Source organism: Leopardus geoffroyi, chromosome A2 (assembly GCF_018350155.1).
Source record: "Leopardus geoffroyi isolate Oge1 chromosome A2, O.geoffroyi_Oge1_pat1.0, whole genome shotgun sequence".
NCBI classification, from domain to species: Eukaryota; Metazoa; Chordata; class Mammalia; order Carnivora; family Felidae; genus Leopardus; species Leopardus geoffroyi.
In genome coordinates this window covers 50,297,581-50,312,461 of record NC_059331.1, presented here as the reverse complement: position 1 = coordinate 50,312,461, position 14,881 = coordinate 50,297,581, and the positions used below count along the sequence as shown (strand labels likewise).

Sequence of the window (14,881 nt, the reverse complement as noted above, 5' to 3'; positions counted from 1 at the left end):
AGCAGAGTGAAATTCGGGTGGGGAAATGAAAGAAACTTGGCAACACATGGGAAATTTGAGAAAGAAGGAAAGCCATGGGTGACGGGGCTGTGAGCTCCTAAGCCTCATGTCTTTTTTTGTCTCTGTTTCCCCAGTAGAGAAAGAGATTCCTTTTGTTAGATGTTGTGCAAAGGAAACTAATCTGGGAGCTGCAAATGCTCAGAGGTCATAAAAAGAGAGAAAATCTGGCCCAAAGACCTGTTCTATTTGGCTCATTCTGTGCTGAGTTGGCAACGTTTAGAAGAACAGAGATTTCGCATAAACATCCTATATTTCTTCAAGACTGCCCTCACTGGTCACCATGTCCCCCGGGGCACCCATTGGCCGAGCTCAGGTAGCCCTGTGTGGCTGCTCCCCAACACTCCACCTGGTCTCACTCTCAGAGGGGTTCGCTCATTCCCTGCGAGGGCAGCCGATCAGCTCCCGGAGGCTGCTTTTTGATGTACCGTAAACCATGACATGTCCCATCACCGATCTGGGGGTTCCTGGAACGGGGGTCCAGGGGTTCTGCCTTGAGCACCTGTGCTCACAGAGAAATCTGACGAGACGCGGTTGGCAAGGAGGCGCAGCACTTCTGTGCCTTCTGCCACCACCAGCACTCAGGACCGAGGGGCTAAACGGGTGCCATGCAATCACCGCCATGGCGTAAATGACTAGATCAGGGCATAGATGGACTTCATCAGACTTTTATTGAATACGTTCATCATGCCAAAAACATCTTTTTTTATTTCAAATTCAAATTCCATTTGAAAAAGGAGGCCACAAATGACTGTTGGGATCCCAGCCAGCTCCTGGAGGAGCCCCCACGTTCGTGAGAAAGCACGCACATCCGACAGCTACGTGATCTGATCACTCAGAACTGCATTTTGGGAAACTCCTAGAGACCCCTTGCAGGATGCCAGTTGTGTCTGTAGTTGGTGGCTGGGAAACAACGTAACCCTGTTCTTAGACCTCTCAGAACATTGCTGGCTTTAAAACTATTGACTCTCAAGGATCTACCAGCCTAGAATACGTGTGTGTACGTGTGCATATATATATTCCCACTGAAAAAAACCACTGGTTTTGTTGCCTGCTGGCCATCACGTCGGACCCTTAGAATGACCTCAGCACCCCTGGCTCCCCTCCTTGGTGGGATCCTGTGGATTCCGGCTGTGGCCGGGCAGCCCTTCAGGAGCGTTTGGACTTGCTACAGGTTGGGCACAGCAGCTGGCCCTTGGTGATGATGTACGCCCGGCCGCTCAGCTGCTGCTCACAGCCTTCACACACGAAGTGCTTTCGGTGCCAGGCCAGGTCTTCCACACGCTGGTAGTCCTCCGAGAATATGATCTGGGGAGGGGAGCAGAGACAGTGCGCCAGTCAGGTTCTGTCCCTTGTGGAGACAGGGCATCGAGGACAAGTTGCAGAATGATGGTTCCTCCTCCCCCATTCTCGTGTCGACCTTCAAATGTGTCAGTGGAGGAATGGGACACAAACCTCAGGCACTAAGTACAGTTATCTGCACAGGTCATAATTGTCTCTTAGCTTGTTAGACGGAAAACAAAATTCTCTGCCGTAGGCAAGTTTTACTTAGCTAGCAGCCATGATACTCTTTGGCCCGAATCCAAAGCCCGGCTTTGTTCTGAGATGGGATTACATATCCCGGTGAAGACAGCCCAACAATAGCTGAGTGGCCAATGGCCAGTCTTCACCAGCAAGGACACACAGGGTCAATGGGGCTTTGAATAAATAACACTTCTTTTTTTTAAGTTCGTTTTATTTTGAGAGAGACAGAGCGTGCAAGCATGCAAGCGGGGGAGGGGGAGAGAGAGGGAGAAAAAGAATCCCAAGCAGGCTCTGCACGGACAAGAGTGCAGTGCAGAGCCCGGCGTGGGGCCTAAACCCCACAAACCGTGAGATCGTGACCTGAGCTGAAACCGAGTCGGGGGCTTAACTGACTGAGCCACCCAGGCGCCCCACACACTTTGGAATATGTATTTGTATGCTGAGGAATCCCTGAGGCTCAGAAAGAATTCAGAAAGAGCAGAACAGCTCTTCTCACCTCATCGCAGCCAGAGCACCGGGGCCGTATGCTCTCGCAGTAATGGCGGCCACACCAGGGGGCACCGTCCTTCCAGAAGTAGATGAGGTCCACCAGTGGCTCCGAACACTTGGCACACACAAAGCAGGTGGGGTGCCACTGCTTGCTGTAGCCTGCCCTGTCTGAGTAGACCACAGGGCTGTCCGCAGGGGCCACTCCCTTGCAGAGCTCACAGACCTAGAAGGGGAGGAGGACACCAGGGATATAAGGTGGTCAGGAGAGCATAGTGACATGGGTTTGAGCTTCAGCTCATCTCTTTCCTTCCTGGGGGCCCTCCAGCAAGTTACTAAACCTCTCTGTTCCTCAGTTTTCTCATCTTCAAACCTACCTCATAGGTTGCTGTGGGGACGAATTAGTTAGTTGTTTAGCTCAGTGAGTCTCAAATTTTTATCCTCAGGACCCTTTATATTCTTACAAATTATTAAGAACCCCAAAGAATTTTTGTTCATATGGGTAACAGCTGTTGGGATTTACCAAAAGAAAAATTAAAACTGAATAAAAACTTGAATAACTATTTGTTGATTCATTTAAAATAATAAACCGACATGTTAATATAAATATTTGTAATTGAAAATAACTGTAGGGGCGCTTGGATGTCTCAGTTGGTTAAGTGTCCAACTCTACGTTTTGGCTCAGGTCATGATTTCATGGTTCATGGGATCAAGCCCCATGTCGGGCTCTGTGCTGACAGCTTGGAGCCTGCTTGGGACCCTCTCTCTCCCTCTCTCTCTGCCCTCTCCCGCATGTGCACATGCTCTTTCTCTCTCCAAACAAATAAATAAACGCTAAAAAAAAAAAAAAAAAAAAAAAAAGCTCCATTTTCCCCAGACAGAAAAATTTAGTGAGAAGAGTGGCATTGCTTTATATCTTTGCAAATCTCTTTAATGACGGGCTCAATGAAGGACTGCTGGATTCTTGTAACCGTTGTAGCTTTTCGTCTTTTGCATTATGTTGCTTTCTTTGAAATATATGAAGAAAATCTGACCTCACCCTGCTGTGGAGTTGGAAAAGGAATGGAGGAGTATTTTAATAGCCTTTCCAGATAACTGTGGATATTCTTCCTTGATACTAAATCAAAATGGGACAAGTGGTAGTTTCTCAAAAGTCAGTGGGGAATCTGAACCATATCAATTAACCATTCATCCTGCTTACATTAAAACCCACTGGACCACCTTGCACTTTGAATGGATCTTTTACCCACGTGTAATTATTTATTTTTTTTTTTGAGAGACTGAGTAGGGGAGGGGCAGAGAGAGAAGGAGAATCCCAAGCAGGCTCCAAGCTGTCAGCGCAGAGCCCAACTCTAGGCTCAAACTCAGGAACCGTGAGATCATGACCTGAGCCGAAGCTGGGCGGTTAACCAACTGAGCCACCCAGGTGTCCTGTATAATTATTTTTTTTAAATGAACTTTGCATTTTAAAACAGTTCTAGATTTACAGAAAAATTGTGAAGATAGTACAGAGAGTTATTTGCCCCACACCTAATTTCCTCTGTTCTTAACATCTTAAAGTGATACACTTGTCACAATTAATTAACCAATATTGATATGCTATTATTAAGTAAAGTCCCAACTTTATTCAGATGTTCTTAGATTTTCCTAATGTCCTTTTTCTATTCTAGGATCCTACATCACATTTAGTCCTCATGTCCCTTAGGCTCCTTTTGCCTGTGACTTCTCAGACTTCTTTTGTTTTTGACGACTTTGACAGTTTGGAGGAGTACTGGTCAGGTGGACCTCAACTGGGATTTGTCTGATGTTATTGTCATGATTACATTGGGAGAAAAACCACAGAGGTTAACTGCTATTCTCCTGACATACTTTTCAGAGTACATATGTAATCCATCAAATCTTTTGAGTCATTTTGGAGTTATTTCCAGCTCCTCAAAATTCCGATGATGATGATGATGATGGCAGTGGCTATCACTTCTTAAAGACAGGTCTACATCCAGTGTTATGCTCAGGATTTTGCACTCCTTACAGAAGCCCTGGAGAGATATTCCCCCTTCTAGATTTAGCTCCCTTTTAAGGAAATCATTATTTCCCTCCAGACTTGGCAAAACTGAGTTTCAGTGGTTGTTCATTAATATACAGCTGATAGGAGGCAAAGCTGGGATTTGAACATGGGCCAAGCCTGACCCCAAAGCCAAGGTTCTTTCTACTATACTGTGTGTAGGTGTCCATAAACTGCAGCCACACCAAACCCTGATGCTCCTGTACTCGTAAGACCCACTGGCTAAGAACAGATTTTACGTTTGAGCTCCAATTCACTGAAATGTTTTCTCCTGAAAAAGAACTTCATTTTCCTCATTAGTAGACCTGTATTAAGGACTGAATTGTGTGCCCGCCCCCAATTCATATGTTAAAGTCCTAACTCTCAATGTGACTGTATGTGGCTACAAGACCAGGTAATTAAGGTTAAATGAAGTCATAAGGATGGGGCCCTAATCCGACAGGACTGGTATCCTTACCAGAAGACTAGGCACCAATCAACTTCTCTCCCACCCTGTGTGCACACAGGGGAAAGGTCCTGTGAAGACACAGGGAGAAGGCAGCTATGTACAAGCCAGGAAGAGGGGCTTCATCAGAAACCCACCACAACAGCACTTTGATCTTGGACTTCCGGCCTCCAGAATTATGATAATAAATTTCTGCTATTTAAGCCACCCAGTCTGTGGTGTTATGTTACGGTGGTCTGAGCTGACCAATGTAACCTGTATTACAAAAACCTGTATTTATATTATTAGATTGTGAATTTCAGAAATGGAAAACTGTGGAAATTTGTTTTCCCTCTTGTTACATAAAGTACCTACATGATATCATCAGTTTTGGCTCTGGGCCTACAACACCTAAAATATTTACCATTTGGCCTCCATGAGAAAATGTTTGCAGATCCCGGCTTTAGATGAGGACTCTAAGCTTACCTAGCACCAATTATGTGTCAGCCAAACTAGAAATTTCGTTCTGCCATGCAGACATGAGTAGGCATAAGTTAAGAGCCTAGACACTTGGCATTCTTAAGTTATATAGTTTAATTACATTCTTAATATATATTCTTGCATATGAAGAAAAAATAAAAGCTACGATGACAAAAAATAGGGAAAGAAAACCAGACCACAAAGAATGCCCATGTACTGACAGGGGTCCCTGAGCACAGTTGTTGTTGAATAAATGTCTACATAAAAAATATGTTTGGCTAATGGATCCGGACAGCTTGACAATGTTCCTTAGAATGTGCTGGACTTGTTGTTTCAGTTATGCCCACAAGAATGAACGGTGTGAGTCCTTCACCGCAATGAAAACCCTGTTCCTCTGCACGTGACTGAGTCCCAGCTCCCATGGAGCTCATCAGAGGTCTTAAACCAAAAACAAGTGATGAATCATCATTTACTTATTTTCACCATCCCTTCAGCACAGCCAGGACGTGTAAACTATTTGGCAAGTGTCATGTGAGTACCAAGTGAGTTTTCTGTCCGCCTAGCTTTCTAAATTTCATGGGACGAAATTTCCAGCCCTTTTCATCCAGCAAAGAAGGGACTTGGGGTCAATCCACCACCTTGGCTGGGTATCACTGTGGTACACCAGTGGGGCTCCCAACTCCAGATTTCCAGATGTTGTTTAACACAGAAGCAGAGGAAGGGAAAGAGATAGAAATGCACGTGGAGGAGTCTGGGGAGCATCTGAAGGCACCCACAACCCACAGAAGGCAACGGAGGGCTGGGAGGTCAGAGGGGCAGTCTGGGTGGCTGTGAGCCTAGGTTACGGCTGAAATCTCTGGAGGTAATGGGGGGCAATTACTGGTTCTTGAGGCTGGAAGGGCTGTGTTTGGTTTGCACTGGAAGGAGACAGTTGTAGTGGCAGGGGCAGCATGGAGAAGGGAGGGAGAGTCATGCTCGCAGAGCTTGGTCCCGACCTTCCCCCACCACATCTGAAAGTGCTGTCTTAAGCACCTCCCTCAGTGAGGAGTGGCCCTTCCCTCATTGTTCCCTCAGCATCCCTGGCTCCTGGCCTCGTTATTACCAGTAGCCAGCCCTTTTTAAAGCAAACAGTGTCACTGCCATTTTATGAAAACAAGATGTCCGAGTAATGAGCCCTGTCAGCATGTGTCAGGAACAAATTTCCTCCCTTGGCCTCTGAGCTATTTTCTGTGTTCCTTTCCCTGTCTGACAGTGTCCTGGAGAGTAGATCTGACAGTGTGCTGGCTCTGTCAGCCTGGTGGCCCCTCAGCCACCAGGGGCAGGCTGGCAACCAAGAGTCAGAACGCCCCCTCGCCTGCTTGGCTCCTAGGATGCTTGCCTTGCCTTTCTCTGCACAAACTTATTCTCCAACAATCCTTGGTACTGAAGTGGACAATTTCTAAATTGCAGTAGGTAGCTGAGAGTGGGGCTGGCTGTGTGACCTTGGACAAGTTACCCAACCTCTCTGTGCCTTAGTTTTTTCACACATCAAGTGAGGATACCAATAATATTAACAATGTCATAGAGCTGTTGCATGGATTAAATGCGATAATAGAGTTAATGGACTTTATATGGGCTCAGTAATAATTAGCTAAAATCTCTGGTTATCCATATCCCAGCTCTCTTTATAGATGAGAGACCTATGGCCCGGAGGGGTTAAATCCCTTTCTCAAGATGACAAAGACATATTGGAGGCAGGATGAGCTTTAGGTTTGGAGGCCTCAGGTTCCTTTCCATAACACCATGATCATGTAGGCTGGCAGGAAGTGACTTTTCCCACAGATGAGCTTTGTACTTTCCCATCTCCATTGTCTCCATCTGTGCGTGGCCAGAGAATAGGGTTCTGGGAGTTGTATCATCCATCACTACCCCAGACTCGGCTACAGTCAGTCCTCTCCCCCAAACTGCCCCCTGTAAGACCCTGGTTCTCAGACTGAAGTCTGCACCAATACCCCCCAGAGGGCTTCTTAAAACAGACTGCTGTGCCCCACACCCACAGTGTCTGATTCGGATAGGTCTGGGATGGGGTGCAGGAATCTGCAAGCTCTGGGGGATGCTGGTGTAGTCAGGAGACCCACTTTGAGAACCACTGCCACACAGAGTTTAAAAATGACCTTAAAAATAAGCTCAGCAAAAATGATATCATCAACTCTGTTCAGTTATAGCAAACGCCAGTTTGAATTCCTGGGATGCCTAAATTCTACACAATTTTTAAGAAAGCCCAGTGTGGTCATTCCCAGGCTACTTCCCCTGTGAAGGAGATAGTGTGGCCAAGTACAAGTCCCTTGGGACTATGTTAAAAAGCATACAGAAGAACACTTATCATTAGCGTATCAGTTGGTTCTTACTCATACTCTCAACCATCTAAAATCAGAGCTTGCTCATGAGAATCTTTCTAACATTTGCCACATAACTTAGTTTGCAGACCATTTCCCCCTGGGAGGAGTGGGGAGTGGCCCAAATCTTTCACAGGTGGAACAGGTATGAAGTTTCTCCTTATGTCCCTGAAGTTTTGCCCTGTCCCTGCTCAAATGGTGAGAGATTCTTAATGAAAAAGGTCTAAATGAAAGGATTTGAAAATTCTATACTTTGGGCCTTTGTAATCTGTAAAAAAACAAAAACAAAAAACAAACAAAAAATGCCTGGTTTGAGAAAGCTGAGGAACATTTCAGATTTGGCTACTTCAGAAGCTAAGACCCTGCAGGGTTGGGGTTCTTTTGGTCATGGTGTGTGGAAATGTTGTTGGCAAATTCTTGGACACTCCTCCATCCAATGGGGTATCTAAGTCCCTTCCTTTGATTGTGGTCCCTCCTTAATGACTTGCTTCTATTGAACAGAGTGTAGTGGGAGGGATGTTACAGATGCCTGTGGTAGGGCATAAAAGACAGCATACCTTTCACTGGGATCTCTCTCTATACACACACCTTGGGAGCCCTGGGAGGACAGGAAAGAAATCGCGAGACCTCTATGCCAGGGCGACTTTGTGGAGAAACCACACAGAGAGCAACAGGCCCAAAGACCCCCTCCCTGGCTGGTCCAACCCAGCTGTTTGTGTCTTCCCAGCACTGAAGCCAGACCACCGAGACAGCCCCCAGCCTATAGGCTGCTCCAAATGATGCCACGTGGGCAGAGAAAAGATATCCCCACTGAACCTTGCCCACATTGCTGATTTTTGAGCAAGACAGATGTTCTTTCTTTAAGCCTCTCCACCTTTGGGTGGTTGGATATGCAACATTAGGTGATAAGAACATCCAATGTGAGCACACAGAATTAAGACTTCTGGAATGGGAGTAACCTAGACACAAAGTGTTTTAGGCAACAGTATATTAGGGACAGTGGCCAAAGGTTACATGGCCAAAGACCTGTCTCTAAGGACCGAGCTGTGTTGGCCTTCAGAGCAGGATCAGCAGATGTGGAGAACCCTCTCCAGCAATAATCTCTCTGCTGGGGTTGCCAGAAGCTCTGTCCCAATAATTCTGTTCTTTTCTGGAAGGCTGTTATCCAAAGGCCTACTCAGTCTAAACCCAGAGTGCCTTGTGAAAATCTCACTATTACAATACAGTAAATATTAACACAAGGGCCTTGAATTCAGGCGCTGGGTTCTTTCCAACACAAATACTCAACAATTTATTTATAAACAGCCTCTCCCCATTTCCTCTTATGGTGATTATTCGCCATCTTTGCTTTGCAGCCTCATGTATCCCAGAGGTGTTTTTTTTTTTTTTTTTTTTTTTTTTCTCATTTTCTTTCCTTTTTCAGCCCAGTGTCATTTCTGGTATCTTTAGACTCTTGTGTTCTGTTCCTCCACACTGTCATCTTCCTGAGACTCCTCACAGTACAGACTGGGCAGGCTGGGTGCAGTGGTTAGGGTGAGGGGCTTTGGGATAAGACCTGTACCATTGCTCCATCACTGATAAGCCCTGAGACAAATCACCCACCTCCCTGAGCCTCAGTTTCCTCACTTGTAACATATGACAGGCCCTGACTTATGGGAGGTGCTTTACACATGGCAGTCCCTGTTGTTGGCCAACGATTTCACCTCATGCTTCTTCTTGGGGCAGACGATTGAACATGGGCCTCTCTGCCAAGCAAAGTCACATGTTAGGCATCTCTAACTGAATCTCTCTCACTGGTTACCTGATGAAGGGGGAACACAGAGCCAGGAAGGCTTCATAAATGCTACTCTCAGAAGAGAGACTGTCAGCCTGGGGTGTTCTCAACTCCAGCTTTGACAAGTGTGTGGGCAAGAGCTGGCTTCCCACCAAGGACATTGCAGAGTAGGAAGAAGCCTTATATGTGGTCATCTTGTCGCAGTGGTCATGCACGTGCCTGCAGCTGCATGGGGTGCTATGGAAAAAGGAGGTTCCATCATCTGTGGTGTTTGTGGGGTTTGGGGTAAGTTCCACTTCTGCCTTAACCGCTCACAAGCTAGATGACTAGAAAAAGGGGAAATTATATTTTGTAGGAGAATTCTTAGGATTCAGTTGAAAAAAAACAAAACTAGGTAAAGCCTTTGGCACAAGTGCTGGGCACAATCTAGGTAGTCAAGGAATGGCAGATGACATCATTATCATCATTATTCATTAACCTGCATTAGCAAAATGAAATTGAATAAAACCAAAGTAATTCATAAAAAGCTAATAGAAACCATGTTTTACAGTTGTGCTAGTTCTGGGGTGAGCAAACTACATCTGTGGGCCAAACCTAGCCCACTGCTTGTTTTTGCAAATAAAGTTTTATTCGCACACAGCCATGGTCATCTGTTAGATATTGTCTATGGCTGCATTGGTGCTACAACAACGGAGGGAGTAGTTGTGACAGAGACCATGTGGCTTGCAAAGCCTAAAATATTTAGTATCTGCCTTTTACAGAAAAAAAGTTGCCAGCTCCTGTTTTAGTCAATGGAATATTATGCAGCCCACTCCAGGAAAAAAAAAAACAAAAAAAACACAACAACTTGTGAAGTCTCTGTGGCAACATGGAAATATATTTATAGCATAAAAAAGTGGGATGAAGGGAATTTTCAGTGGAAAGAAATTCCTTTAATGTCATTAAAATATCTCCACTGTAAAAAAGGAGGGAGGCAGATGTTGAGAAGCCTGGTAACCATGGTGATTTTTCCTGCTGCTTCCCTGGGCCTTTTACCCTCTGTCCTCCAGCTCAGACAGGGCTCAGGACTGGGGGTGGGGCAGTGGTTTCAAATTCCCAGAGAGGGGCCAGCAGGAAAGCCAGCCTGCCGAGCCCACAAGCCAAACATCTGCTGCACAAAGATTTGGAAGTCCCTTGCCCACAAATATGTCCCTTGTTGGGGCAGGAGTTGGGCTGAGCAGCCAGATGCTGTAAGTTTCCATCTGAGAGGCAGGCCTCAGTGGGCGGGGTGCTGTGGGGAAGGGGCTGGGTGAGGGGCACCCAGCAGTGATGGTAAATTACTAACGGGTGGAGATTACATTGAATGCTATGTTCTGGCTTCCTTTCCCCTTTCTTCAGTTACAAGTTTGGGGTGTAGGGAAGGGAGGAAATTCCATGCCCAGGAAATCCGCACATTTCATTTCTGAGAAAATACCAAGTAAGCGTTCTAAATGCAGGGAAATGGTTTGGTGGGGCTGTTAACAATCAGAGCATTGAGGTCATTGACCTCGCAGCCCAGGCGCTCATAGGTTCCATCCAGGTGGGAAAGGTGGGGCGCGGAGGGCCTGGAAAGTGGATATGGGGCTCTGCCATTCTCCAGGGAATGTTCCAGATTGCTGGAGTTGGCAGATCCCTGGCCATGGAGCTCTCTGAAGCCCCCCAAACCCATGAGAACCCATGGTGGGTGGGATTGGGGTGTAATGGGCGAGGCCTTCCATTGTTCTTGGCATGCCTACAAGAGGCCCCCAGATTCTTCACTGAACTGGGCTGTGGGTGACTCCAAACTCTGTGGCTCAACCAGCAAACATAAATACACACGCCTTTGTGGAGTTGTCCTCACCCATCCAGGGCCCCACCCCAGGACTGCTCAGACTCCTCAGGACTGGTGACCAACAAGGATCTGGGATGGAATCCCAGCTCCACCTCTTATCGGCAAGCCTTTTAAGTTCTCTGCTGCAGGTTTCACAGCTGTGAAATGGGTATGAACAACTCCAGCCTCTCCCAGTAGTTGTTAGGAGGACTCAAAGACATGAGTGAGCCTGCTGTGAACAGTCCCCTTCCTACCTGCCCCCCTTCCTTGCCAACACACACACGGTGGGGCAAGGAGAGAGGGGGAGACATTAAATATTTGGGGTTTTTAATTGGCCTCACTGATTTAAAGGGCACACTTGTGGGGTGACAGTGGCTGAGTTAGCATCTGGGATTTTTCACTGCGGTGTTTCCTCACAAAGACAGGTGCCTCTGACGGCATTTCCCATGGTGTCCTGCCTCTCCTAAGCTCAGTGTAATAATAGCTCTTTAGGGCTGCTCTGAGGTTGGCAAGGGCAGCCACAGCTCCTGGATCTAAGGACCCGGATCTAAGGACTGCATAGCCCCAGCCATACGGGTGAGTTGAGCTCAGAGGGTGCTGTTCCCACAATCTGGCTAGACCTCTGTTATACATGTGGCCTCACCCCTAACTCAGCTCAAGGGGCCCATTTCCACATGGACAAGGTGGAAAAGGCTTTTGGCAGTAATGCTCCTCTGGTCTGGAGAACCCTTTCCTCTGAGCACATTTTGGTGGAGGGGCTTGGTGAAGACTCAACAGCCCAATCCTGTTGTAGCTCAGGTCCCAAGGTCTCTGAGGAAGGACAGCACTGTAACAGGCTGACAGCAGATTGATGGAGCCGTGCCAGCTCCGAGGAGAAACGCCCTGCAGTGTAGACGGAGCCATGCCAGCTCACAGAAGTGCCCTGCAGCATGGGCTGATTGTGGCTCCGTGAAAAGGGAGCTGGTGGCCTCAGGCTGCTGAGTAGTGTGGTTGGGTGTGGTGTAATGCAGTGTGTGATGCCCTGCCTGTGTTTCCCGAACTCCCTGTGGGTCTTTAAAGGAAGATTCCTATGTAGCGTCCTCAGAGCTGGACTCCCTAAGCCAGGAGGCCTAAAACATCTATAGAATGCCCTGTTGTCTTCTCCGATCCTCACCATATGCCAATTTAATGATATTATTTTTCCTCGGTTTATATGTAAAATTATTTTTATACTTTTTTTAGCAGTGGTTCTCAAAGTGTGGTCCTCAGACCAATGTCAGCATCAACTTGGGTGTTCATTAGAATAGCTGATTCTCTGGCCCCACCTGTTCCTACTAAGCAGGGAGCTCTAGGGTGGGGCCCAGTCCTCTGGATTTTAGCCAGCCTTTCAGGTGATTTTAGTTTGAGAACCACAGCCACAACCTGCTGGAGGCTCTCAGAAGTCCTACCTCAAAGAAACCCACTTAGTTTTGGTTACTCTAATGTCTCCCAAACTTACATGGCCATGTAACCCCTTTAGGATCTAATATCCATTAGCTATCCGAGGAACAAGCTTTGGGCAACAGGAAAGATGGACTTGGGGACTGATGGGGGGTTGGTTCAAATCCCATAGCTTTTCTTCAAGTCATTGGGTGGTTGGGGGCTTTAAATCAGACCTTCTAGTTCTTAGCGCTGCCCTTGGTTCAGAGAAAGCCAAATCGTAGCTGCTAACGATAGTAATAATGATCACTCTTAGGATGACAAACAATATTATGTCACCAAGATCATTCTAGGAAAATGTGTTTCACGTGTTCTTTCTTTTGCCCATTTTTTTTTCCTCATAAATCACCGCTTGGATTTGGGGCATCAGTCTGAGTTCTACAATTTCCTCCCCATATCTGGGTTCTCAAATTGAATGCCCTGACCATTTCTGGCAAAGTCCACTGTCCTCATCAGGGGAGCAAAAATCAGGCTCCCTGCCTGATGCTTGGCTCTGGTAACTGTCCTACACTTCCCTTTTATGAGAAACAGAAGGGACACAGCACACAGGATGGCCAGCACCCACGTCCACTTGACTTGGCCATTGACTAGGGTAAGGCAGAACAAATTTGGGGTTGTTGGGGACACACTGTCTATGGACTGGCAGGCTATCTGGCTACCTTTATAGGATTTGCTCCCTGGCTTCTAGGAGATAAACAGGGAGTCAATAAAAGCACCCAGCCTTCTTTCTTCCTGGAACAGATAATAAGCAGGGTTTTATAACTCAGCATCATGTAGTTGGAAAAGTATCGGATCCAGGTTCTACTCCTTAGAAACTGTGGAACCTTGGAAAAGTTACCTACCCTCTAGAATCTCTGATTCCATACCTGTCAAATGGGGTTGGTGAAATTCACCCTACTAGGCAGCTGGGTGAGTTAAACAAAGACTTTGAAAGAGTAGGCATGGCATCTGGCACACAGCAGGTGCTTAATAAATGTGAACTTGGATCTCATCATCCTCCGGGGCAAAATGGTCATCTAAACTGTCCCCATCGTTAGAGGCTCTATTTAGTCTGAATATTCACTGATTCATCCATTTGTTCATTCATTCATGGTTCACATATTTATTGAGTACCTACTATCTATATCAATGGCACCTGCTGAAGATACAGAGATGAAAAAGAAACCCGCAGCACCTAGAGGTGACACGAACACATGACGTACAGGCAGGGATCCACTAGTTACATAACTAGTTATCCAATCAAGATTGGGGGTAGGATAAGGAAGGAGAAGGCCGTTTTCCCTAGCCAGCCCAGCCCAACCACCACGGGCTTCCTTCAAATTCTGTTTTTGGTCTGGTCTTATTGTTTAAATGCTTCCAAACTGTCAGAACTACTTCCTAAAGTTGACGATAGGCAGGGGCTCAGGATCTCAGGCCACCTTTGCCCCACTTCCATGCTGTACAAATATGTGGGGCTGAGTCAAGGATAAAATAGAGTATCTCTCCTGGGAATGGCAATTGGGAAATGTCGCAACGACTTAAAGAGATCGCCTTCCAACTTGGAATTATGCAGTATTTATGCTTTAAGGACAGATAACTATTTGGATATAGGGCTGGATGGGGAGGACACTAGTTTATGAAACACTGTAACTGGATCTAATTTTTTTTTTTTTAAGTTGCTGGGACATGGATTCTTCCTCGGAAATGGGTCTTTTCAACACCATCGCCAAACCTGTGGTAAGGAAAATAAGTTTTGTTCTTTTGACTTAGAGTTCTCAGATTGACTGTGTGCGGCCATAGTTCACTGGACGGTAATCCCAAATGAACGTGCCAACAAATGGGGGTTGGACATTCAGGACACAGGTTTTGGATGGCAAGTTTGAGTCACTGCAGGCAGGAAAGAGCCTGGCCCTTTCTGAATGTAGTGACAACATCACCAGGACTGGCATTTCCCTGGGCGGTCCGGCTCACACGGGCGACTGCCAGCCTGTTACCAGCAAGGCAGGTTATTTGCTCGAGGGCTCCACGTATTGGGACATTTATCTCCAAATAACAATTAGAGGCAGCTGAAGTCACTTGGCTGACTGGGGCAGAGGGCAAAAGGGAGACGGGAGCCAGAGGCCGTGAAACAGCAAACATCAGCCCTCTGTGGTACCCGTCTCCAGCTAGTCCTTTATACCTCCTCTGGGGCAGATGAAGACAAAGCCATCCATGAGGTTTTCACCTCCCGGACACTCTACCTTCTTCATTTTCTCTCAAATAGCCTCCAGTCCCTCATTCCCTTACAGCACATCTTCCACATGCTGCTAGAGGGCGCCTTCCCAAGCACAGCTCAGATCCTGTGATAGCTCCCGCTGAAACCTGCCATAGCTGCCTGTGGCCCTCAGAGTGAAGTCCTACATCCATGGTATTCTCCAGTGTGGGGACGGTGTCC

The 14,881-nt window shown here is 46.8% G+C and overlaps 1 protein-coding gene across 1 annotated transcript in view; it reads right to left on the bottom strand.

The window, feature by feature from the left end:
* Nucleotides 1-709: 709 nt before the first annotated feature.
* The window catches only part of LMCD1 (LIM and cysteine rich domains 1), a 57,992-nt gene continuing 43,820 nt past the window's right edge, over nt 710-14,881 (bottom strand). Inside the window, exons 5-6 of the mRNA XM_045493623.1 lie at nt 2,078-2,293; nt 710-1,365 (exon numbers count right to left, since the gene is read on the bottom strand). Of these exons, the coding sequence (XP_045349579.1) occupies nt 1,207-1,365; nt 2,078-2,293 (375 nt within the window). The 3' untranslated portion in view covers nt 710-1,206. The remainder of the gene's footprint in view (nt 1,366-2,077; nt 2,294-14,881) is intronic.